This window comes from Gallus gallus, chromosome 4 (assembly GCF_016699485.2).
Source record: "Gallus gallus isolate bGalGal1 chromosome 4, bGalGal1.mat.broiler.GRCg7b, whole genome shotgun sequence".
NCBI lineage: Eukaryota > Metazoa > Chordata > Aves > Galliformes > Phasianidae > Gallus > Gallus gallus.
The window spans coordinates 19,335,796-19,362,079 of NC_052535.1; the positions used below are offsets into that span (position 1 = coordinate 19,335,796).

General features: G+C 39.0%; 2 protein-coding genes across 49 annotated transcripts in view; both read left to right on the forward strand.

Moving 5' to 3' along the window:
• The window catches only part of TRIM2 (tripartite motif containing 2), a 120,966-nt gene extending 116,364 nt beyond the window's left edge, over positions 1–4,602 (forward strand). For all 30 annotated transcript variants that reach the window (XM_046939804.1, XM_046939805.1, XM_040698641.2 and 27 more), the window contains one exon: positions 175–4,602. In XM_046939804.1, coding sequence (XP_046795760.1) covers positions 175–327 — 153 coding nt within the window. In that variant the 3' untranslated portion in view covers positions 328–4,602. The remainder of the gene's footprint in view (positions 1–174) is intronic.
• Positions 4,603–7,291: 2,689 nt separating this feature from the next.
• The window catches only part of MND1 (meiotic nuclear divisions 1), a 38,498-nt gene continuing 19,505 nt past the window's right edge, over positions 7,292–26,284 (forward strand). For 4 of the 19 annotated variants that reach the window (XR_003074720.3, XM_040698864.2, XM_040698865.2 and 1 more), the window contains exons 1-8: positions 7,292–7,379; positions 7,949–8,014; positions 8,737–8,815; positions 10,610–10,758; positions 19,038–19,097; positions 20,582–20,608; positions 23,640–23,714; positions 25,433–25,547. Coding sequence is in view for 18 of the 19 variants with exons in the window: in XM_040698864.2 (XP_040554798.1) it covers positions 7,377–7,379; positions 7,949–8,014; positions 8,737–8,815; positions 10,610–10,758; positions 19,038–19,097; positions 20,582–20,608; positions 23,640–23,714; positions 25,433–25,547 (574 nt within the window). In the remaining variant the exon portion in view is untranslated. The remainder of the gene's footprint in view (positions 7,380–7,948; positions 8,015–8,736; positions 8,816–10,609; positions 10,759–19,037; positions 19,098–20,581; positions 20,609–23,639; positions 23,715–25,432; positions 25,548–26,284) is intronic. The other 15 variants (XM_015285281.4, NM_001257313.2, XM_046940048.1 and 12 more) reach the window with 8 other exon arrangements.

Sequence of the window (26,284 nt, forward strand, 5' to 3'; positions counted from 1 at the left end):
ATATATTTGTAGATAAATTTGCCTATTATGAAAATTACAGATCAGATTTTGTCCATGTTTGTTGTAGTATATGTCAGCAGTTTCAGAAATAAGAATATAACTGAAAGTAGACATTTGTTTACAAGATGATTTCTTTATTCATAACATTTCTTATGTGCTTTCTCTTATCTGAAGGTTTTTGATGGAAGCGGATCATTTTTATCCTACATTAACACCTCTGCTGACCCACTTTATGGCCCCCAAGGTCTGGCCCTTACTTCAGATGGCCACGTTGTAGTTGCAGACTCTGGAAATCACTGCTTCAAGGTCTATCGATACTTACAGTAACAGTGAGCTCTGTAGCTGAATAATTATCCAGCTTTAAGCAAAGACTGGTCCCAGAGATCCAAGGCAGGATATCTCCTACTTTGAGTTCATTTTTAACAATGAAAGAGTCTATTATGAACTTCTTATGTTAATTTCCAAACTTAACCTTGTTTACATAGAAATTGCACCTCTTACGTTCCTCACTGAACTTTTTGTTTTAAGGGTTAATACACAGAATCCTCTTTAACTGAATTCATAAAGACAACATGATATTAAACAAAAACTGCAACTTATGGAACTGCAATTAACTAGTTAGACAAAAATGAGAAAAAACTGGGGAAAAATCCCCAAAGCTTTTTGAAGACTGTGAAGGGTAGCTCCCATTCAGAGCTTCCAAATTTGAAGAAGTGTCATTGTTATACATTATTTCACCCAAAGGTGATCCTGGGAATCTTCTAGATCTTGTTTTCATGGTAGGTATTACACTTTTAACATTCTTAAGTCTTACTATCTGTAACAAGTAGGTCCTTTTAGTATAAAGTTCAGTCACACAAAATTGATCTAGTTCAAACTGTCAGATCTAACTCAGCTCAACATTCAGCACTATGAGAATCAATGCAAATTTCCTACTCGTGTGGGATTAATGAAGAATTTTTTCATGTACTTGTTCACTCTTTCTCTTGCTCATTGTGCTGGAAGGACTTTGCAGAAAACTGATGTTTCTAAAGCTCTGGAAAAGCTTAACTGTAGTGATATGTTAGTGAGAGCTGAATTTCTGCACAACAGACCTTTTGACACCAAACTAGTTCATTGAGATCAGGGTTATTGCAATGTCAACTCAATTAACCACATGCGTGCCACCCTTTCGTATATGTTCATTGCCACATTTCCTTAAGGCAACTCATTGTATTAACAAATAAGAAAATGCAGCATCACACAGAAACGAAAGCCAGAGAGGTACCCCTATGGAGGACCTACATTATACAACAAAAGGAACTGTGGTAAACAGAGGTTGTATAAGAAAGCCAAGGGTTACCAAAGCTATTTCTTTATACATGAGAAAAAAAATACATTACAAATAGGAATGAATTTGAACAATTCCTGAAGTCCTTCATCAAAGGGAATTTTGTTAGAGGATAAAATAAGGACTGTGAGATTTATTATGATTTGTTTGTATGTATGTATGTTTGACTGACACAAAAAATTTAAAAAGTAAATGTAGGTTATTTCAGCAAACTGGAACATATGTATGCCATTTGACAATGGTAGTATTCTGAAAAATGTCCCTCTTCCTTCCTGCCAGATCTCTTTACTGTGTTCTTTACTGAATTATTAATTTAATGAGAAATGCTTACAATCATATGATTTGGTTCTGTTTATAATGTTATTTTTAAGTGTTTACTTGTCTTTTTTATAGTAGGCTTTATTCTTAATTCTAAATCCAGAGGGCAAAAGATGAGTTGCCTAATATGTATAGCCTAAGATCAATAGAGTGGTGCTCACTCATAAACCTCATTTGAGGAGCTGGTGAGTGTGCTGCCAATGCCTAAAATAGTTTGGGAAGTAGTGTATTTCTTTTCTAATTTTTAAAACCTTGAAACAAATGGGCATTGGGTCAGTAACAGGGGAGTGTTTTAAGCATATTTGCAAAAATTAAAGAAACCTTTGTTAAATTACTTTTTACAAATATTTGACTTATTTCTAAAAAGGTTAAGATTGTTTCAACAAATTTAAGAAAAAGATGTGTGTTTTTTTTTTTGTAAAGATACATTTGACTTGTAAAAATGCAGACCTCTAAATTCTTAAATGTAGTGTTTGTCTACTCTTTTTAATCACTGTTTCTTCTCATTTTTCTTTCCAATTTACAAACTCTCACACAAAGATCCCTTTTCTTATTTCACTGGAAATAAATATTTTGTGTATAAGGCTTGAGATTTGAACTTACATATAATGCAGCTAAGAAACTGGTGGTAACATTTTTGAAATGTTAAAACTGAAGTTTGTTCTTACCAAAAGAAAAATAATAACCTTTGCTTGAACTGAGTTTGTCCTAAAATGCTGAAGATGAGTTACCTCAGATATTATATAGTAAGCTGTCCTATCAAAATTTAACTCAAATTCAAAATTTTAAATCAAATTTCGTGATCACTTAATTTTATTCTAAGTGTCCTTATAAACAACTTGATGACTTCTAGCATTTGAATGCCTTTCAATTGCTAATTTATCAATGAACATATGTAGCATTTTAAATGCATTCTTTAACAAAGAGAAGAGGTTGCACTGGTTCTTTGAGATAAAAAGTAAATGAGAAGTGAGTGTATTATTGCTGTCAGTTATGCTAATACTAACAAGATTTAGTTCAAAAATGGAATTTTTGTAGTAACATTTTACTAAACATACATAGTTTCCACTGAAGAAACATTGCCAAATCCTCCATTGCCAGGTACTCGGAGAATCACAGAAATCAGACCCTAATATGTATATCAAAACATACACTTAAGACTATACTAATCCATGAATCCGTTTTTTCTGCAAATGAATTTCTGTTCATTCTGCTCAGTATTGTTCATCAGGATTTTATGTAACCTCTGTCAATCCATATCCGTATGAAACATGAAATTCTGCACACAACTCCCTTGCTACCATGTTAACAGATATTAGGGATGATGTGGATGTTTTCTTATGATTGAATAGTCTTTTGGGTTTTCCATCTTATTGAGGCTTCAGACATCACCAGAGTAACCCTTAAGGCACCTGAAAAAATGGCACTCGTTTGGATTTCCTTCTGATAGATAGCAAATGCTGCCAATTTGTGGCATGGGGTATTTTGTTTCCAAAGGCTGACCTTATCTTCCTGGCACAGGAAACTGAGAAACATGTTGCTTTGGCAGTGTGCTTTTGAAGTCAGCTCAGCTAGATTGCTTGGCTTACCAATGTTACTAAGAACAATCAAAGCAGAAATTCTGTTCTAAAAAAACCTAACAGATTCTTTTCTCATTCAGTTAAGTGAACATCAAAATTGCACTACTTGATGTACTGAGTTGTTAGCATTTATTAAAGGCTTACAGGCACTCTGCTGCCAGATTTCAGGTATAACCAGAAACGTTCCCTCAACTTCCCTAGAATGCTAAGTGACTAGTGGCACAGCATGAATGACAAAAGTATGTGCTTCATTTAACTCATCTTCAACTCGAAAGTAATCTCAAAAGGTTATCAGTTCTTATATAATTTGGAGTATTTTAGGACAAACTAGCTAACTGTATTTTCATTATTTTGTGACTAGAATAAAGGATTATGTTCACATAAATCCACTACAAATAGGGGATTTTTATGTTGGTTAAAATAGCAGCAATGTAGCTGTGTAAGAAAAGGAAAATAGTTTGAGGCAAAGCATTTGTCTAATGTAGATGGAGAGTTAGTTATTAGTAAATGCTCTTCTGGTTCTGTAAAAGCTAGAGGCTTTTCAATTTTACGTCAATGTTCTTTACAGTTAAGGATCTAGTGTTGCCATAATAAGGACTGTAAGTGCCCAATATGTTGTGTTTGTTATGAAGAATTGACTTCCAGCTGTGGGTGACAGCTAGTTACGAAATCATGATGTACATTGACAATTTTCTCAATGAACTGTGAGCGGTGATTGTTTCGGACTGTTGGTGGAGAGTATGAGAAAGGTATTTGTGCTACAGGATAGGAAGGTTCCTCACTGGTTGTGTTCTTTCTGATGAATGTACAGCACTTCGGTTGATGTCTGTGAGCAACACGGCCTTAACCCTAAAACTTTTTGCTTTGGCTTTATGACATGGGAATGTTCCCTAAACTGCACAGCGTATGGCAGTATCGCCACATTAGACATCTCTACCCATTGATACACTGCAGCTTTCCAGTTCCAAGACTCTGTCTTTCCTCTTCATTTTTTTTAAAGCTTTTTGTACATTCCACCTTTTTAAGTCAGTTTCATATGTTTTGTGTACATGTAAGTCTTGCACTCTCTTGAAACTTATGATGAAATACTATCCTCACCTGGTTTTGTTTCATTGTTTTTACTTTCTTTTTAAATTCCTGTGAGGCTATATACAAACTTTGTCTCCTTAACATTGAGTATGAAAGATGAACATCAAAGTGTTTGTGTGTGTATATAGTTTTAGCTTCCTGTGTGCCACGGCATTCTTAATGCTTTAGCAGATGGTAGAAATAAAAAGTACTCTGCCTTGGAAATGTAGGAAAATCAGTCAAATGTGTACTTTTACCACGCACAAAAATTTCAAATAATAAAAATAAAGCTTGTTTCCTCTGTTACTGTTGAGAATTTATTTTTCATGTATTTCATACTCACTATCCCTGAAAATATCTCTATAATGCAGCCAGATGGCTATTTAAAAAAAAAAAAAAAACTAGTACAGCATAGGTCACAAGCCAAAAAAACTGCAATTGCTTCACGGGTGGTTAGCTTCTATGTAAAAGGGAAAGAGGGAAACAGGGACTCAGTCCTTCTTGGGAAGAAGGCGGAGAGATTGGCATCTTTGTCCTCCATGTTTCTTTTGAAGTTCAGTAATCAAAATGAATATTTTCATCAATGATGGTAAGATTATGAGTAATAATCTCTTCCACTTTTGTCTTGGAAGTATATAGTGCCTTTCAGCTATGCACTGCTACGACCGTTCCAGGGTGGGTCTGCTTCAGAAAAGCAAATGTCAATTGTTGTAGAACACAAAATAGGACTTAGTTCACTCCAGCTCTTTTTCTGAAAAAGCAAGACTTGAACTCATGCTAACTTCCTTATTAGATAGTACACATATTTTCTTTGTCACTGGTGAGCTCTCTAAACCTGAATCCTTCGAGAAATCAATGTGAGTTCTCACTGACTGACCAGAAATGTCTTCTGTCCCCTGGATTATTACAGCAGAGGTTCTCTGCCATTGGGCAAAATCAGACATGCAAGCAAGCAAGATGCCAAGAGTAGAGAATGCTGCTCTTTACCAGGAAACCTGTGCAGTAAATGGCCAACTTCCTCTGTGGCCTTCCTCTGGTACTTCAATTCTACACAGAGTGCTCATGATCTTTTAGAACATCTGTAGACGGCAATACAAAATCTCAAATGAGAAACAGTGTCAGGGAGAGTAAGGCTGAAATAGTTAATAGCATCTCCCTCTTTAGATTTGTAACCACTTACATGCAGTTTCAAATTCAAAAGCATTTAATTGTTCCTTAGGCTAAAGTTCTCTTTCACATCCAGCTGCACTGCTCTGCACTTAACTGCCTCCAAAGTTTTGCTGACAGTCCCTAACTTGCACCAGGCAAAAATATCTCAGAGAACAGAAATGGTCAATGTAATTTCTGCAGACAGATGTTTTCTCCAGGCTGGTAGAAGAGATATCCACTGCTTTCTGCTCCTTGCAACCTCTGGTTTAAGTTTCCTGCTCCTCAGGTGTGTCAGATGAACTATGCATGTGAATTCTCCCTTTTTCTCTTAGTGTAATGCCTCACTGCCAAAAAACTAGTATTTAAGCTCCTCATTTCAGTGAGTTGGTAAGTGCTTACTTTATTAATCCACAGCAACGCTGTGGCAGCAGTAAGTTTTGCAGCAGGGCCAGCTAGCATTTCGCACCAGCTTAGATCTTTGCAGGGAGAAGGCCTGCTTACCAACTGGGAGCTCAAGCATGAATTGAGACAACAGATGTGAGGAGATTGAACTATGTGTGTCACTCCTGGATTGCATTGCCTGCTGATGCTCAGCTGTGTCCTACTGCAGGCTGTGGCACCTCAGGGGAGCTGACATTGTCTCCTGGGGGCGAGTGGCTCTGAGAACTCCCTTTCTCCTCCAGCCTTGAGCTCCACTGCAGCAGTTTTGCTGTCAGTCCTATGGGTGTTGGGAAAGGTGTAGCCCACAGGACTGAACTGGTATGCTATTTGTTGTAGTAGGCATCTTGTGGGGTACGGGATGTATGGGACAGGCCTCTCCCTAAGCATAGAGAGACAGTGCTATCGTGCTGACCTTGATGCAGAGAAAACAGAAGAAGAAGAAGGATGAGAAAAGAATGTGGAAATGGCCAAATAAGGCATAGTGCTATCTGGTGTGAACCAATCAGAGTGGGACATGACAGCACTGTTTTGTAGGTAAAATGTATATAAGCTGTGTTTAGTAGTGAATAGATGCCATTTTGCTGCTCATCATATTGGTGTGTCTGCAGTCATTTGGCCCTGATCTGGCTATTGATCAGTGCGTGCAGAGGCCTAACACAGGTGGCTAACATCGTTGTTGCAGAAAGCAACAGCTATTACTTTTCTGGAAAGAAATTAATTTGCTGTTCACTTCCTCCCCTCAGTTGGAAAAATACCTAATGAAATGAAGGACTGTTTGATAAGAGAAGATAAACAAAATAATAATAATAATAAAAAAAATGGAAATAGAATTGACAGCTTTCATTCTACTTAACCTTTTTGCCTTCCTTTGCAGCTGTGACATCCTTTCAAAACAGTATTTGTGAGTGAGTGGAATCCAATTACAAAATCTTAAGATCAAAATGAAGGAGCACAAATTCTAGCTCATGTAAGGGCACCTAACACTCTGACAAAGCCATGTATTTTTCTCTGCCTCAGTTCTAGGGAAAACAAAACTGCTGGAGCTGGTGCTTAAACATCTCTTTCAAACACGCAGCAAAATTCTGACTCAAACTGTTAGATCTTGAGAAAACCATACAGGAATGGGAACAAATTTCTAATAGAAAGATGTAGTTTATGAGTTAGCATTCCATAGCATCATAGCATAGCATAGCAACATCAAGGTTGGAAAAGACCTCTAAGATCATCCTGTCCAACCACCTATCTGTCACCAATATTTCCCACTAAACCATATAAAGTTGTCTGCTTTTAACGCCTGCTGCTATCCTATTTTTTACATTCTAAAACTAGCCATTTGGAAAGCGTCCGGAAACCACTTTCCCCCGGCACCACGTCGCCGGCCGCTCGCTCCCCACACCGCGGAGGCGGTGACGCCAGGTGGCGGTGGAGCCGCGCAGGCGGCCTTCCCCCCTCCCGGTGGCGCCGAAATCAAGCCAGCTCCGGAGACCACCATGGTAAGTGGGGCGGCGGTGGGGTCGGGCGCTCTCCCCTGTCCCCCGTTAGCGCAGTCAGTAGCGAGGGGCGGTGGCGGGCCCGGGGGCCGCAGAGGGGCTCGGGCCCGGCGGCCATTACGATGGAAAAGGCGGAGGTGCTCCGCGCGCCGATTCTGGTTTCCTGAGGAGCGGGCGTGCGCAGTGCCATTAGCTGCAGAAAGCTGTGTCTGTAAATGTGCTTTACCAGTAGTGTATCTAGAACACAAAATTAAAGACTGGTTCTAAATACTGTTGCTGAGAATAGGGATTTGAACAAGCTTCTAATTCAGGAAAGCAAAGCAGTCAGCTGGATATGCCAGGAAACGGTGGGACTGGAGCTGAGTTAGGTGCAATGAAGGTCCAGGCTGGGAACTCAGGCTCAGCGCACTGCAGTGCGCTGGTAGCTGGGTGCAGCCAGCCCCTGTGGTAGCCGGGTTTAGCAGTAAGGCTCTGTAAGGGGGCACAGCTAACTTAGAGCTAACGGGGTAGGAATTCCTAGCAAACATTATTTCTGCAAGTGGTAGAATATGTTTGTTTTTCTCTTGTTCTAGTCCAAGAAAAAAGGACTGAGCTTTGAGGAGAAGAGAGCTCGCATGATGGAGATCTTTTTTGAAACAGTGAGTGTCTTGCTGAGAGTTGCCCTGCGTTTACGCTCAGTGGGAAGACAAGCCTTCTGAGAGTGTTATAGAGGCACTGCACAGGTCCAGCTGTGCTTCTCTTCCATGCCCTGTGTCAACATTGTATAAATTACAGCACTGGATTCACGTGGTGCCAGCTCAGGTGGCTCCTTATGGAGGTGTAACACTGCTCAGTGTGCTCCTTCTTCTTGGAGCCACATCTTTGCATGCTGAGTCTGTTACTGTGAAAGGTCATGAAGTTTCAGAGGCGAGAGAAATCTCCCAGCGTTAAAAAAGGTCAGTACAGATGGAGGGAAGAAACGTGGAGATCCAGAAGCAGAGCTACGGATGTACAGTGACATGCATAAAATACAGCATCCCACCTATTAAAACATTCATTGTGACCCTTAAGTATTTGAGCAAAGCAGTACATCCAGCACTGACAGCCTAACCGTGGCTCAGTGTGCCCAAAGGCATTTTCACTCTAACTTTAGACAAAATTCTATGATGTTACAGTCAGAAGCCCTGCTCTTTTCTTTGGTATCCTTAAGGCAATAGTCCTTTTTCTCATTTCTCAGAATGTTTTGATTCTGTTGAGGGATATGCAGCATATTTCCGCAGCAAAATATAAACATACAGAGTGTTTCCTACTTGCTTTTGTTGGCACTGATGTAGTGTAAAAGCTGCATGGGCTGAGCAAATGCTGTCATTTGGAGCTGAAGTGTCTTTTATGTTTTATGCAGAAAGATGTGTTCCAGTTGAAGGATATAGAGAAGATTGCTTCAAAAGACAAAGGGATTAGTAAGTGTTTGTACAAATTATTTATCTCGAGTCACTAATGATTTTTGGGACCTTTCAGACAGTATAAATTTTTCTTGCTACAAAATTATAGGCTTGTGATTTTAATAGTAAGGGCAAAAATAACTACAAAGGCATACAGTGGCCAATAGCAGGGCCACAGCATAAAAAGTAACATCAACAGAATATTCCTATTGTGATTAGTTCATGTTTGTCACTCAAATATGATGGCACCGCCAAAGTGAGAGATTGCTGTCATGTCACAACAAACCCCAAGTTAACCACTAGAACTTAGGATGGGATTTTTCACAGGTTCTGAGGTGCTTACCTTCCATGAGCTCTCATTCTGTGAAATCATTGTGCATACTCAGACAGAATAGACGATACAGAGATATGTCTGTAATATCATAGATATCTTAAAATGCCATTGTTCTGTTGAATTCCAACCTCCCCCACCCCCTGAATGGCTCGATATCAGTAAAGGAGAAGTATTTTAGTGAAAGAAAAAAAAATACGTTGGTTTCGGATTAGGTCCAAGATGATTTATCTTAACGCTGTTGAGTTGCTTTATGTGTCCTTCATTCTGTTTTCCTTTGTGTTCAGTGATAAAGATGGGCAGAAGTGCAGTGTTTGTTTAGTTGCCACTGTCCTTGATGAGCATGTCATTGTGGCACTGTGAGAGTAAGGAATACACAAGTTTGTGGAAAGAACCACGGACGTGTTGAAAAACAGTACTTTGCCAGATTCATGTTATGTCAGCAGCCAGCAGAGATGCTCAGTGGCATTTCCAGAACTGTGATGCTGTCTTGATTGGTTTGTCAAAATACCTCTTGCATACATTTAGTTGCAATTTTTAGGAAGATAATGCAAAACAGCGTAAGCAAATCTATTTCATGTTTTGAAATAAAAAGTTTCTAACACCATTCGTACCTTTGAAGAGTTCAGATTATTCCTGCCTGTGACTGTGGAGGCATTTAGCCACACTAGTAGAGTCTGGTTTCTTCTGGAAAGAAAAACTTATGGAAGTGCCCCTATGCTGGCATCTAGCCTATAGCTTCCAGAAGATGGGGTGTTTCTGGTCAGGGATCTCCTTTAGGCTTGAAATTGGATGTCAGACACTGAAAACTCATATCTTGCAGGTATTTGGATTTGCCATGCTTGTGGGTGATAGTATCTAATGCTTTTCTTGTTGAAATGGTGTAATTTTTTAAATGCTGGATTGTACCCCATGTTACATAGAAATTGGAGAAACAATTATTGCACATATCTAAGGTTACAAGTGACTTTCTGTATTGGAACTGAATATAGACAAATGTCAGATTTACCCCTCGTGAGCCCGTAGGCAGGTGGCCTTCATGCTCCTGTTGCTGTGTAATGCTTTGGTAAGCGCTGCAAAGTGAAATGCAATTACATTCCTAATCAAGCAATTGTAGGTTAATGGATATTACAGTTAAGATTGCAGACAACTTTTCAAGTGCCCTCTCATGATTTTGTTATGGCATCGTGCTGTAAAATACACATGTACATTTTATGATGATTGTGAGCAGTTTACAGACATCTTGCAGCAGACTGCACTAAAGAGCAGCAGCCTTTATGTTGAAGCTGCTGATTTCAGAGGGATTTGTGCTTTGAAGTGGAGCATCAAGCACAGTGTCCTCCTGAAATCTTCCGGCTAGCTGACACTGTATTGAAATATTCAGGCAGATGTTTGTAGATGATGTCTTACAATATTAATAATTTTCCATGGTTCTAAGGAGGTGCTATGCAGATCTAATCTTATACTTTTGTTTCTACTAGCTTCCATGTCGGTCAAAGAGGTTCTGCAAAGCTTAGTTGATGATGGCATGGTGGACACTGACAGAATCGGAACTTCCAATTACTTCTGGGCTTTCCCAAGTAAAGCTCTTCATGCCAGGAAGCGTAAATTAGAAGAATTGCAGACTCAGGTAAATCTGCTTTAAGGAAGGCGCTTGTTTCCTGAATGGACTTGTTTAATTCTTATACCCTATTGTCACTCCTGCTCTTATCACTTGCTCTTGTGCATACATATGTGCACATGCACATACACATGGTGCAGAGTTTACTGTAGGAAACATTTGACAAACGTGATGGGACATTCTTTCTTGTTATCTTGATAGCACCTTGGAAGAGTTTTGGAGTCCAGTTTTCCTGGGGCTTAAGGAAACTTTTTTGCCACTTGCTGCTGAAAATGTGCTATTCATGATGCACAACATGATTTAAGGACTTCCTCCAAATAATTAGGCAACATATGCTTTTATGTGTTGTATGTAGTGTAGGCCATCATGTGGTAATGATCTAAAAGCCGTGAGAGGCGTGAAATGGATATCCCAAGTAAATGTGGCTATGATTTCTACTTATCACTGTTGTTCCTTCACATCTGTTCTTATTGGTAGCTTAATTAGGAAACACTTTTAAAATCCAATATTGCACTTTTACTAGGAGAGAAGAACAAATTGCTCATGATCTTCTGCAAAAGAGCAAGGCATCTTCTGTTGCCGCACTGCTGTTCTTTTGCTTCTTGGAAGCGTCTCTTAATTGGAGTGGGAAAATATCTGCAGTATTTTGTGAATCTGAAGCCTTTTCACCAAGAGAAATCAACAACCCTGATCAATGTGGTAATGAAGTAGCTGAAGTTCCTTGTTTGTGCATTGCATGTAGTGTGAACAGCCAAGAGGTCACCTTGTCAGTTATCCCAGGCTATGCTGTTACTGCTTGTAAATCTCTTTCATTATTAAATGGAAAGGGTGCATCTTTCATGAGCTGGTGATTCTTTCAGGGGTCTGTAGCAGTAGAGAGGAAGCGTTGCTGAAGGTCGTGCTTCCAATTGTTGCTAGCTAGGTCTGTTTGTTGGCAGCCTTTCAGGCAGCTGCTTTGGATGAGCTGCTGAGTTCTACTGGAGATAGCTGCTGTGGCCCTTCAACATTATTGTGTCTGTGATTTCAGGTTCTGCTACTGACTTCCTCTGCTTTGAGTAACTGTCTCAGTGTCTCAGATGGTCTGTTAGTATCATGGATGTAAACTGTACCCTGTGTGTACTGAGACTTGGTTGATATTAAGTTGTCCCACAGCCAGTTTTGTCTGCTCCTTTGCTGCTTTTGTTTTCAAAATTCAGGTGAGTCCTGACATGAAAAACTTCCTCTGGTCATCTGGATAAGATTGTTTCATTTTCAGGCATAGAGGAAGAGTCCGGAATGACTATGCTTAAATTCATTTTTATTGACTCGTATTACCCATGCACTCATTCCTACTCCTGTCAAGTTTCAGTTTTCTGATACAGAATGTCAAATTCTGTTGATGTGGCACTGAGTTGCTGATATAAACAGTTTTGTCAAACTGAAGCAATTCCAGTCAAAAGTTTTGATACCAGATTCTATTGCAAACCAAGCCTTACTCCTGACATATGGCCTTAATGAGTTCTCTTTAAACCATGCTGTGAATCCTTAAAAATACTTTTATTCATTACATTAACTTTCTGATGAGAATGGAAATGTTTCAGCATATTAGAGAAAAAGATTTCCACTCACTGAACTTGTCTCGACACAGCAAGAATGGCTTTTTCAACTGAATAGTGCTCTGAACAGTTTTACAAGATGATGAAATATTCCATCTGAGTCTAAATCATCTGTATTTAGTACTTCTATTCTTCATATGAACACACAGATTTCCTGAAGGGTTTCTAAATCCAGTCACCTCTTGTTAGCTCTTCAGTGTGATCCCCTTGTGCATGGTGGTTTTTTTTTTTTTTTTTTTAATTTGCTTTTTGACTTGCTTTGATGGAGCAGGTGCTTGAAGAGGGGTGCAACCCTCTGAACTGACACACAATGGCAAGTCCTGTGCTGATTCATTAGGATCATGAAGTTAGTGCTGCTCTGTAACCAAGTGTTGGGTTTCCCTGTTTTTTTGAAAAGCAGGGACTTCAAATATGTTTGCTTTGTGTGGCTTCTGCTGCATTTCTTGTCTTCCATAGATCAAAGAGTCAAAATTGCTAGTAGGTCTACTGATGAGGAGCATGATCTATGCAGTGTAAGCAGAAAGATCATCTCCTGTGGCTGATTCTGCTGCCTGACAATGGTATTGTCTGGTTTAGATAAGGTGAATTAACACCTATTCACATTTTTTCTTCAGTGGAGATCTTTGTTGTGAGGGTAACTGTTGGCAGTACTGCAAGTACTGTAATTCAGTAGCTTGGGGAAGCAAGGAGTTTACTATCTTTTCTCAGGATGGTTTTGCAGTGGTTCATGTCACTGGTCAGCTCAGAACAGTTCATTTCACTGTTTTATTGCCAGTTGCTGCAATTTACCTTGTTTCTCATGATGCTGTTTTCTTATGGGTTCTTCCTTTGTGTTGCTAGGCTTTGTGAGGCCAAGTTTAACAGCATGCTGTTATTGCTGCCACTCCTGCTGAGGCTTGGGCTGAGATGACATCACCTTTTACTTCAGCAAAGATTTTGGTTAATCTTTTCAGAGAAGGATAAGGGATGGAGTTTTTACACTGTTCTGTGGCCTTGCTTCAGGATACTCATGATCAGCAGAGATGGGGGATGAGTTTCTGGCCACTTTATTTCACCCAGTCAGCATTGTGTTGTGTAAGTGTTAGCTGAGGTGGAAGAGGTTAGTTGAAGTTTTGTTCCTTGAATTCGTGCCCTGGGGTAGGTAAGAGGAGGGATTTTCACTTCCCACTACTCATTTATTGAGCCAAAGGAAGAATTGAGAAGTTAATACATACTGACTCACTTTTGGCAGTTAGCTTTCTTTAAAAAAAAACCAAAAAGTTCTTCTGGAATGAACTTATTGAAATAGAGTGACTTTGCATTTACTGAATTGTTTGTACTTAGGAACAATGAAATATAAGAAGAGAAAAAATTTACTTCATTTACAATATCAATTAAAAAAAAAAAAAGAAGACTTGGAGAATGCTGTACTAGGAGATGCAATTGTTAGGAATGCACATTGTTTGGAAATAGTTAATGGAAAAAAATAATCCTATTGGTGAGTAATGTGGCTCAAGGCCTCCTTGATTGTGTTTGACAACAGTTAAAAGGGAAGAACCTTATTTGTTCAGAATACACACAGAAGAAAAAATGAGTTCTAATCACCAGATATTTTTTCAAGATACAGGTGAGTTTACTACTATCCTTTTTAGATGGATGTATGTCTCCTCCTCAAACATTGTGTCTGGGTTACTGCATGGAAGGCTGTTGAACAGCAACTGCTTAAGTCTGGCTGCTGACTGAAGCCAAAGAAACTTCTGCTGCCCACCTACTTGGATGTCAGAGGGAAGTTCTTTGCAGAGAGAGTGGTGAGGTGCTGGATCAGTCTGCCCAGAGAGGCTGTGGATGCTCTGTCCCTGGAGGTGTTCAAGACCAGATTGGATAGGTCCCTGGGCGACCTGGTCTAGTACCAGGTCTGGAGATTGGCGGCCCTGCCTGTGGCAGGGGCATTGAAACTTGTTGATCCGTGGGGTCCTTTGCAACCTAAGCCATGCTATGATTCATTCTGTCTGAGCAGCCACCTCCTTGCCCTGACTGCTCATGGGTTGTCCGTGTGCCTCCACACAGATATGAGATGGGTTCCTGGCTGCACAATGTACTGAGCTGCACAATGTACAATGTACAGAGCTGGCTGGCTTGGAGGCCTTGGTGCTGAGCTGAGGTTCACCAGAGATTTGCACTGGTATTTTTGCAATTAATACATGTGGTTTATGTTAGGAGTTATTTATCTAGATATTTTTCTGTAATATGTGTGCTTATAATTTTGTTTTATTGGGTTGCAGAATGTGTACTATTTGTCTCTTTCCAGGAAAAATAAGTCTAATTGTCTCTTTAATGCCCATTACAATATATATGCAGGATCCTAATGTGCTGACTAAGCAGTTATGGTAGTCTTTCCACATGCATGCTGAGTTTTCTTTTCTCCTTGTATTTCAGGGTATCTAATTTAGCTTTCTACTTATTTGTTTTTTTTATCCCTCTTTGCACTGGCCTGGCTATTGTGACAGTCAGCAGTCCCAGGCCCTCTGGATGATTCCACTCCCTTCTGGCTTGCATTTCTGTTTTTTCTTTTTTTTTTCTTAGTAGTAATGACTCTTCCAACAGAGGCAATTAGAATGACTTCCCCCTTTTTTCGGCCTGTAGGTTTTCACAGACCTATACGTTTTCTTTGAAATAAAGGACTAGACACATAAAGAAGCATCCAGCTGTGGAGCTGGTATAATGTGTCTAGTTTACATCTTCATATCATCCAGCGGGATCTGTGGTATCCAAAAGGCAAATGGCTGAGAATCTGCATCGTTTAAACAGCCAATATGTTGATTATGGCTGTGCTCATTCATTTGCTGATTCTTTACCACCGTTTCCCTGAGTGTGTCTCTTGGAAGATGCTAATAAACTTTTATTTGAAGCAGTTCAGGTTTTTGCTACCTGTTTGCATCTTGCACTTTAAAAATTTTGATGTCTTGAAATGATTCTGAATTTAGTAAGTCTTAAAATGTCTAGCAGAAAATACTCTTCTAATGCTGTAACTCATTAGAGCCTTCTGGATTATGTTTAATGGCATGCTACGAACCCTGGAGGGTATGCTGTTGCTGCTGTTATGGCAAACTTCTAAAAATATGGTGCTCTGGAGGCTTCTTTTAAAATTAAGCAACCTCATAATTTGGTGCTCATTAGCAGAATTTCATGCTTTTCATTTTCTTGTTAATATGTAGCTAAATTGATGGCAACTGTGAAGTGTAGGTTTTCCTTTCCCACCCCCTTGATGAGCATAAATTAAAACTGGCATGATTTAAGACCTTTTATTTTTTTATTTAAAGCTGGCTCTGTAGTAACTGTAAGGATTATAAAATAGGTTTGAAGGAAGAATGTCACCCTATTAAAAAGATTATGTTGTTACTATGCCCTGATATATATATATATATACACATATATATAGCATATAATATGTGTATATAATATATTCATTCTGGCATAATGCAGGAAAAATACTGCTTTTATGATATTTTTTTTAGGTGATGTCATCAGACCATTTATCTTTCCTTTTTGAAAAGGCTTGCTTGCTGGCTGCTGATGTGTAGTCCTAATCCTGTTACTTCAGTGAGACTGTTGATATGAACTGCGAAGAAATTGCAATTAAACGTCGAGCACCCTTTCCAAAAACCTTGTCAAATCTGGCAGAGATGCAGCCCTTTGCCTGCATGTCCAGCTGAGCCCCACAGTGGCCACGACAAGGGTGAGAGGCAGAACAGTACATTGGCACATCCTGGAAAAGTTCCTTGCTGTTTGGCAAGCATGCAGGTTCACCTCTTTTGCAAGGCCGGGAGCATTCAGCGTGGGGATAAGGCAGAGGCAGTACTGTCTTTCAAAGCTGAGTTTGATGGAGACGTGAGATGTGATCTGAATTAATTGGAACTCTGACCTTAAAATCTTATCAGTTGATAAATATTTAATTCAGAAATTTGGTGTCCATGCAGAAATAAAAATACTAGGTGCAATTCTGTTTTAAGTCTCACTTCACAGCATTTGCTGTTTGGAAGGAATGAAACAGAACCAACTTATTCACCAGACTGCAAAACCAGAATGCGTGAGGTCAGTTTGAAGCAGGAAGGCTTTAGGGGAAAGGTCTTTCTTGTCACAGTCATGCAGCTATCATCATCACTGAGCACACTGTAATTCCATCAAAGAGCATTCATTGTATCTGGAATTTGAGATGATTTAGTTATCTATTTGAACATTGCTTGAGAAATAGGAAATTGGCATAAAGAGTGAATATGCGAGAGTGTTGCCAAAACTCTGGAATTTGTTAACATATGTTACTGTTAATATCTCGAAGTAGAATTTGGGCTCTTTAAAAGTTTACAGAGTAAAGTTTTGAATTGTTTTTTTTTTTTTTTTTTTTGTGATCTTTGGGCAGGACTTGAGCTTGGGGAATATTAGATGAATATTGTATTTTGACTTGGACTCTTCGTGTAGACCCTGCAGGCCTTGTCAGTATAGGGTCCAGCTGGTTAGGAGAGCAACGTTTAAAAGCTCTTTGAGGAAAAATTAGAACATTTTTTTCTTTCTTAACCTTTCTTTCCAAGGGAAAGTATTTGTCAGTGTCCTGTCTGCTTTGAACAGATCTGCTTACTATAACTTTGGACTTTGTAAGCTTATAGTAAATATAGAAAATACACTTATAAACAGTAACAAGCATCCTTCATGTTGACATTTTTAGTTGTTTTTTTTTTTTCTGGTTCATGCATGGATGTGTTTTATTTTGTTGCATTACTGGTACTTACCAAATGGCACTGCAAATGAATAATGCAAAAAAAAAAAAAAAAAAAAAAAAAAAGCTTGTGGCAAAACATCTTATCTGAGTAACTGTTAACAATTAAGGCAGATCTAGGTGGATTTTTCCATTTAGATGGAAAAAAATGAAACTAAAAGAGACTTTGAATGTACAGTGATTTACTCTACATGAATGATCTTTAAAAGAGCTGCAGTTAGCAGTATAAGGTTTCTACATGGATGGTTGCAGGTTCCAATCCGTTCAGCTTTCCTTATCCAAAAGCAAACATAGGAAGGGCTCCTCTCATACTCAGTGGGACCTTCTGAGAACAGAGCCATACCTGATTTGCCATGGGATATTTCAATCTCATGAGTCAGGATTGTAGGCCTAAATTTAATCTTGAAACATTTGTGGGAGTGACGAATATACCTGTATTACCCACATAAGTACTGAGGCAAAACATGTAAACAATGCCTATGAGAACACAGATCTAACTTTAGAATTTTTTTTTTTTTTTAACAATTCCAGTGCTTCATCAGCCAATTGTATGGAGAGCTGAAGCTCCATTTGGTTAGATCTCCAAAAAAATGGTCACTTAGCTTGAGTTTCTCATACTGTTTTTAGTCACTGACATAAGTTACAATCCAAAATTTGAAAAAAAAACTACCCACTCATTCTAACTTACAGACATAGTATCATCATATTTTAGAAAAAGTATTCTTCACCCAGAGGAATCCGTGCATCAGCCTTTCATTTTGAATAGCATTTATTACTTCTCTGGGGACTTGGGGTCTGCTTTTTCTCTAGAAAGTGATACTTATTCCCAACCTGCAGTAAGTTTTTGAACTGATTCCTTCAAAAATGGCATTAAAATTGAGGTAATCTTGTACGGTAAAATTTGTAACATGCATTAAGAGAGGAGAGTTCTTATACTGAAAATTTCTCCATACCTACAATATATACAAATAACACAAGGTTTAAGAAAAAATACTTTTTGAGTACAGAAATATGGTGGGCCCTGTCTTCTCTTTTTTTCTACAATCTGCTGCCAATCCCTTTTATGGCATTCTCTTGCTGTAAAAACCCTGTTGTCTGTTCTTTGATTCCTGGGCTAAATGTTCTTATTCTGTATGGTTTTCATCTCTGCTCGTGTTTTTGCCTATATTTCTTTAACTATGATTGTCTCCCAGGTGCATCTCTCACACTCTGAGTTCTGCAGAAAACATGATTCACTGCCTCGTGTTGCTCAGGTGATTTGTAATGACTTGGGCCAAGACATCACACATTTGTTTTTTCCCTCCTTTCCACAATCTTAAAAAAAAAAAAAAAAGAAAAGAAAGAAAAGAGAAGAAAAGAAAAGAGAAGAGAGGAAGAAGGTTGTTTAGTTGTATTTAAGTAGCAAGCACGTACTTTCAGCTTGTGCTTCACCAGAAATGCAAAACCTCCCATACTGAAGCCCCAGCAAACCTGGGGCCTGCTGCTGCTACAGTCTAGTTTGCTGCGTGGGATGGGTGCAAAATGGCATTGTATAAACGGTGTACATGTGACTTGAGAGCAGAGTGACAGTATTGCTGTTGACTGTGGGTGCTCCACTGTGCCGTGAGCATGCTGGTAGTGTGACCAGCAAGCTCGATGTTTACTTCTGTGTGTTTGGAGGCCCTGGCAAGTAAGTATGTAAAAAGCAGTTGCGTGTTTGCTTTGTGCACTATTTTAGGAAACAACTGTGCACATTGATGTGCCTTTTTATTCTTAAGCTTTATTGTTTCAGTCAACAGCAATTGCTGAGTGATTTCCTTTAGAGGATCTCTCTGCCTTTCTTTTAACACAGCAGGTCTGTTTTCAATATGTTCACATTGTTCTTTGGCTGTTAATGTTTGCATTTTGACTCTCTCTGTATTATCAGTCTTTTAAAAAAAATAATCTTTTTTTATAATTCACAGGAATGCTTTGAAGTGCGTTCTCTGTACGCTTTCTGTCAATTCCACTTAATTTTTTCAGTGGTGAGTTGAATTTAACATAGGAAAGAAATATACCCCTCAACTACAAATGTCACCCTAAAACTCCTGAACTGCTTTTCTTAAAGCTAAATGCACATGGTGCTTGCCTCTTGCCTGAAACAAAGCATAGAGAACTTCAAATCTCAAGTAAATAATTTAGGAAAGTTATGAACAATTAGAAAATGGATGTCTTGAATTCTGCTGCAGAGCCACAGTTTTGTGGGTTGCACAAAAGTAATAGCTGTTCATGCCATTTTTGGTTCAGTATTCTGACTGCAAGAAAATGGTGCATCTGATATTGCTCTGTAAGAACATAATGGCAGTGGGTAGCAGCAGTGAATGCTCGTGGTTAGCATGCGAGACCTCAGTTTGATCCTCATCTAGTGCAAGGGTCTGCCTTTGCATGGCCAACACGAGGTTAGAGATGCTTTAAAATCCTGGGAAGACGTTGGGTAAGGTGCTGGTCGTTGGAGTGGTTGAGAATGGGGAACCAAGAGGAATACAGCCAACAGAAACATTTGCTGGAGAATAAAACTAGTGTTGAGCTAGAGTGGTATCAGGCAGATTTTGGGGAGTAAGCGAATTGAAACCTGCTGCAATTGCATGCCAGGTTAAAACGTTCCTCTTCCAAATGCTTCCAGCATCACTGAGTTGCCACAGTGGAACACTGACAGTGGTGCGTGCACAATGTATTATGAATTACCTATGTACATCTAATCTCTATTCCTTGACACAAACCAGACCCCAGGCTAGGGCTCGAAGAGATGGTTATCGTAGGTATGTGGCAATTAACATGCACAAACTGCTGCACAAATGTACAGCTAAGCATGATGGGACATTTGCAAAGTAAGTGTGAGCATCCCTCCGGGCACCTGGGACTGAATTAGTGGACAGGCTAGGCAAGTGGGCAGTCAGCTGACCACAGTGGTCTATGAAATGAACAGGATAGTTTCCTACTTAGCTCTTCTGTTTTACAGATGTTAGCTTCTTGCAAGTTGCCTCCATGTTTTGCAAACAATGTAGATATTATTGCGGATATGGGTTTTTTTTCTTAACTAATTTAGTGTTGTTTGCCCTCATCCTTTGTTTAAAGAGCTTTCTGCCAGGTGGGATTTTTCCTGCTTTCTTGTACTTTGCTTTATTATGTGCTGGTTCTGAGGAGGTCTGTGTGAACAGACAGGCTGGAGATGTAAGGCTTTCCAGTACAGCAGAATAGATCTTTCTGTACTGTTTTCCATATCTGATCAGTTACGCTTGTGGCAGAAGGTTGTTCATGTATCAGACCAGACATCTCTTTTAAGAAACGTAGCAGGAAGGCATTAAGTAGCTTTTTCTCCAAATCAATCCCACAGCTATTCTCAGGAGTAAGATTTCTCTCAGGGTGGTTAATGTTCCTTGAAATTATTTGTCAGTTCCCTTGAAAAATGTCCCAGGATTGCTCCAAGGAGTGAAATCTTACATCTGCTACTGTGCTTCTTTGCAATCAGACCTTTCTAGAGCTGGTGAGTGGGAAGGTGAGTCACTGTCTTTGGCCAGATGTGCTCCTTTGCTATCACACACATGCAGCATTTGCAAATTGGTGGGGTTTTGTTTTGTGTGGGGTTTTTTTTTGTTTGTTTGTTTTACTTTTAATGTGCTATAACCTATCACCTGCCATTTGCCCTTATCTCTCTGTTAAGTATTATATAATTTGTCTTTGTCCTTCCTGTATCTGACTCCTTTATCCTTGATAGCTCTATCCTTCTTCCACATACAGTTATTTTCAGCAGTGTTCTTGCCTTGTTATCCAAGCCTTCCTGTTTCTCCCATTGTCACAGATTCCTTGCATGGACCCTGGCTATCTGTTCTTTGCCCTTTACATTCTCATCCTGTTTGTTTGCTTTTTTAATCTCTCTTCTCTTTCTACAATTCTTTCCCTTATCCTCATCCTTTGTTGTCATAGGAGTACCCACTTTGACACACACAGACTATTTTATTTTGTAAAAAGAATTCTGAAATTCTTGATTGTGAACACAAATAAAAAAATAAAATCCATATAAGAAGAAAGAAAATATCTTCAGTAAAGTTGTATAAAAGTTATCATTGGTTTTAGTCAGAGGAAGGCCTTCTAACCTTGTGGCATGGTAACTTTATACATTACGTAGGTCAGAATCTAGAACTGGCAAATAAATTTCTCAGTGTTTATCATTACTGTCTCTTTCATGATTAAATGCTCTAGAATACAGAGGACCAAAAGCTGGTAGCCAGCTTTTGTTATTTAATTGCATCTATTTGAAAGATTTAGTGCTTCCATCTTAGAGAATGCAGACATGTTCCTAAAGGACTTTATAAATATGGAAAACAGATAAATGAACAACTTTTATGATCTCCCAGAAAGCATTGTCTTATTCTTTGCATGTGTAGTATGTAGATTTATATAAGCTCTTTGGCGTCTCTGCTTTCTAGGTGAGTTTAGTTCCAGCAAAATTCTTTCTTCAGAGATACTGCATGATACGTGCTTTGGTATTTTTTTCCATGGGCTTCACAAATGGCAAACTTTACCTAGCTACTTATCCTCTTCTGTACTGTATGCTTCAATCTAGTAAGGCATAACGTAGATACTAACACAATTTTCTATTAGTTTTGTGGAAAACCCAGAAAGAGTGCTGTTGTTGAACTCTTCACCAAAATTGAAATGTTGGTGTACTTCAAGCCACATACTGAATCCCATGCTGCCTCTGTGGTTACTTTCACTGAGAGCAGTGAGTAAACAGCTGGGCATATTTTCCCCCAAATCATATATATTCGTTGCCATTAAAGTAATTCCTGTGTTAAGTGAAGTCAAACATCGCTGTTGAAAGCAGACTTTATCTACATGTATGCTCACACATGCATGAACACATTTATCCAGGAGCAGGAAGCAGTTTTGAAAAAAGGAACCTTCCCCCAGAACCAAGTGAACTGTAGTTGGGCTGGGACCTAATGCTTAGAAAGCACCAGTATGGAGCTTTATTTACCTTTATGTCCAATATCTTAAGACTTGGCAATAAGCTCTGCCTCATACTTTTTCATGCATTTATGGATGTATTTCTGAACATATGCACTGGACATGAGTTTAAGTAGAAATTGGCTGTGGCTCCAAACCAGATCTGTTTGCACTGTATGAACGGGTTGAATTCTTGCAATCAAGGTATGTAGTCTGCCTGGAGAGGACCATGCTGCAGAAATGGTTTTTCATGTAAAAACCAGTGTAGTCTTGTCAATTCAGTTGCACAAGAATATAAATATGGTTAAATTATCAAGGCTAAGGATTGCAAGAAGTGTCTAGGAATGCTCTTCCATTCAGTGGGATCATTAGTGAGAAGGATGAGAATGTAGAAGCAGAGGTGTTGTGTGACAGTTTCTGGGGAGAGACAGTGCCAGTGGTAGGAGTTTGGTTTCTTTTTAGGAATGAAATGAGGGCTTTGACAGCCACCTCCATCATACTGGTGATTAATCTGATGTTTCTACCTGACTGACACACAGAACATCTTCAAGTTAAACCAGAGTTTGCACTTACAAAGAGTGCTACCTTTTCTTTTTTTTTTTTTCTTGGTATTGATTTCAAGTGGAGTAGCTAATTTCCAAACTAAATGTTTATTAGAATATATTTTTTTTATGTTTTCATTCATGCTGTTTAGTATTTCAAGAAACTCTAGCTAGCATTGAGTACTGCCACCAAGGAGCAGGGGGTGCGTCATACATCCGGCTCAGATTAAGGGCTTCCAAAGTGTCCCTGGAAGACTTCCAACTAAACAGGGTGGACCTGGTTAAAGACAGGCAGCTGGGTAATGGGGAGAGATCTATCTTGATAGGTAATTACTCTGGAGTGACAGGGCAATGCAGGCAATGTTTGTGCCAGCCCTGTGAGATATGGCTTCCTCTGAAAGATGCCTCTGCTTCAGACCTGAAGGGAGGCAGCTTGAAAGTTTAACTCTATGAGTGCCGCACAGGAGGAGCCATGGCTCCACATGCCTTTTGGCCGTAGAGAATTCTATGCACCAGTATACTAAAAGGATTGGGGCACCACAAATGGCATACCAAGTCTTGGGAAGGCTGGTATCAGCAGCTGAGCAGCTGGAGCTGCTGCAGCTATTGCCACTGCTTCCAGTCAGTAAGGGAGTGGCTATGGGAGATATTAAAGAGGTGGAAAAGGATGAAAAGAAGTCATCTAATCCAAAGCCTCCCTGTCGTGGGTGCCTTTGCGTAGAGATGCCAGGTTATGGTATGAAACAGGATTTTGCAGCATGCAACACGATTATATGGCATGAAAGTAAAACATGTGCTTCCTGTAATTCTTTTCTGTGGGTCAGAGCCCCGAACTTATGTTTGGGTGTTTTGGTATTTATTTTGAGTTTATTTTTATTACACAACTTAAAATATATATACTTAGACATTTATATACTCCTGTTTATTTAAATATTTTATCTATGTATGGACCTTTATAAGTGTGCATGTATGTGTTTTGTGTGTTAAGTGTGTATGTCACTGAAAAAGGTTGATTTTGTTTTTTGTTTCCTTCATCAGTTTGCAGAAACCAGTCAGAAAAAAGAGATTTTACAAAAAGGCATGGAAAAATCAAAAATTGGACGTGAAAATACTGTAAGTTGGTTTTCAGGGGGAGGCTGTCCTACTAGGGAAAAGGGATCCAAGTATTCAGAGTTTGCAAGTAGTAATGAGTCATTGGAAATCCATTAAGTGCTGGAGGTGAGGAAGGAGGAGGAACAAATCAGATACTCCTAAATGCTAGAATCTTCCTTTAGTTGGTCATGCACTAATGAGGAAAATAGTGATAAGTAGCTGCTCCAAGTGTGACTGCTTGGGATCTAATTGTCTAGACTTTTTCATGTTTAAAGGTATTGTTAAACTTGAACTGCTCTTAGTTACCTGCCAAATTTTCCAGTGGCTCCTGAACTGCCTAATCTAGTAACTGTGAACTTACGTGTTGGGAGATCTTATTTTTTGGTTTATCATTATTTTGAGGTATCAATTAATACTGGTGCTCTTAGCATGCTGAAGCTGCTTAAAGTACACTGCAAAATAATATTTAGGCTTCACATTTAATGTACACGTGAAGTAGTATGTTCGAAAAATTTTGTAGGGTGTCTTGAGTTGCTGATTTGCTTTGAGGTGCTCAGCATAAATGGTTTGAACATCCAGTAAAAAATTTTGTCGGAATTCTGTGGCAAAGTGCCATATCTTAGAATCTAAAATGTTTTACAGAAGCATTCTGGATTTGACCATAATCAGTGAAACACAGGTTTCACATACAGCTCTGCCTGTCAGGTTTCCAGGTGGATGGTTAGAGGCCTGGCCTTCTCTACCACATGGCCTGCCCTAGTTGCGAGTATCTATTGGTCCTGGAAATCCTGTTCTGCTGATGCTTCCAACACTTTGGTTCCAGCTTAAACATCAGGAAAAAGTCCTGAGAGATCTGGATCACAATGTTGGTCTCTGAGCAGCTGGCTTCCATATCCCCCAAGCATCTGGAAGCCTTTGATTTCCATTCCACTTTTGCAGGATGGGCTGAATCCAGGCTGTTGGCAGAAGTACTGAGAATACAAAAGTTTGATAGTACCTCAGACTGTTAGGCTGCTGCAGGTATTGTAAATTGTCAGGTTTTTATCTGGTGTTGCCTGTCTGTTTGAGGCTACTCAGTGCCCTAGCAGGAGTTCTTTGAATATCCCCGTTCTCAGCCAGATGCAGAGGCTGGTTGTAAGTACAGGCTGAAGTAGAAATCTGTGCTGAGTTGGCTGTGGAAGGGGTCCTGTTGAGTCTAGTGTCTGCAAATTAGTAGTAGTAAGTAGAAAATCTGAGGGAAGTAGTGCATACACTCACAACATAAATATTTGAATGTATTTTTGAGACCACTGCTCTTAAATGGTGTGGAACAAACAAGGAGAAAAATACATTATGGGAGCACTCATATGTAGTTGGTATTTCAGATATGTGGAAATGTAGATGGCAGCTTTTTCTCTAATGCTGTCCTTAATCACGAGGTTAGTGCTTCTACTTGTCCTTTAACTGTTAAGCACAAGAGCAAAGTGAGTGGTTTGTATAACTGCTCTGAGTTCAAAGGCTGTAGGAAATTGTTCTTTTCATTTTCCATTTTGACCTTAATTTTCTTCCTTCCAATTTGTATTCAATATCACTGAGTGTTGCTGAGTTTTGTGTGTGCATAAAATGCTGAATTGGTAAATTGATGGAAAGCAGTAGTGAAAACAGCTTTTAATTTTTTTTTTTTTTTTTTGAAACATGTTCTATGCAATGATTTATTGTATTGTTTTTATTTTTAATGTATCTCCCAACATGCTCCTCAGGCAGAACGTGCAGCTCTGATGAAGGAACTTGCTGCCCTCCAGCAGAAAAAAGAGCAGCTAAAGGCAGAAATAGAAAAATACAAGGAATATGATCCAGACGTTGTTGAAGAAATGCGTAAGTTGAATGTTGTTTAAAGTGAACTTTTACTTAGGAGAAGTCTGCACTTTTTAGCTTAAAATCTGGTGTGCGGAGATCAGCCAATGTGTAGCTGCAATTTTTTTTAAAGCTGTAAGCAGTGCAATACAGGTACCCTAACCACTTCTTTTCATGTTCTGCCATATTATATAAGGTGAGAGTTTCTTTTTTGATAATTCTTAATTGATATTTGGTCTGCCAAAAGCTGAGCATTTAACAAACAACCATTAACACTGAAATATGCTGGTACATTAGAAGTAATATCAGGACCACCGTTTCTATAACAATGCTAATTCTGTAACTGGAACCCTATCGTGCAGGAAGAGAATTCACTGGCTTCCATTTGCCTTTAGTCCCATACTGGCTCAATAAGATATCACTCTACTTAATTCCTTTGTTTTATCCATTTAACGCATAACATTTCATGAGAAACATTTAATTTTTATTTAGTCAGAGGTGTAATAACTTGTGTACTGATGTTTATACTGACTAAAATACTGGCTTTTGGTTGAAGTTTCTACTTTGAATGGAATAGAAGGAATAATGAGAAACTTTATTACTTAATGCTGAATCAAGCTCTGAAATGTACTTAGTATTCTAACCCTTAACATGAAAAATGAAAAGCATGCATGAAATTTTGTTGAATTTTCTCTGTGTCAAATGTAATGTTTTATTTATTAGGCTCTTAGATTGCAAACACTATTGCATATTCAATT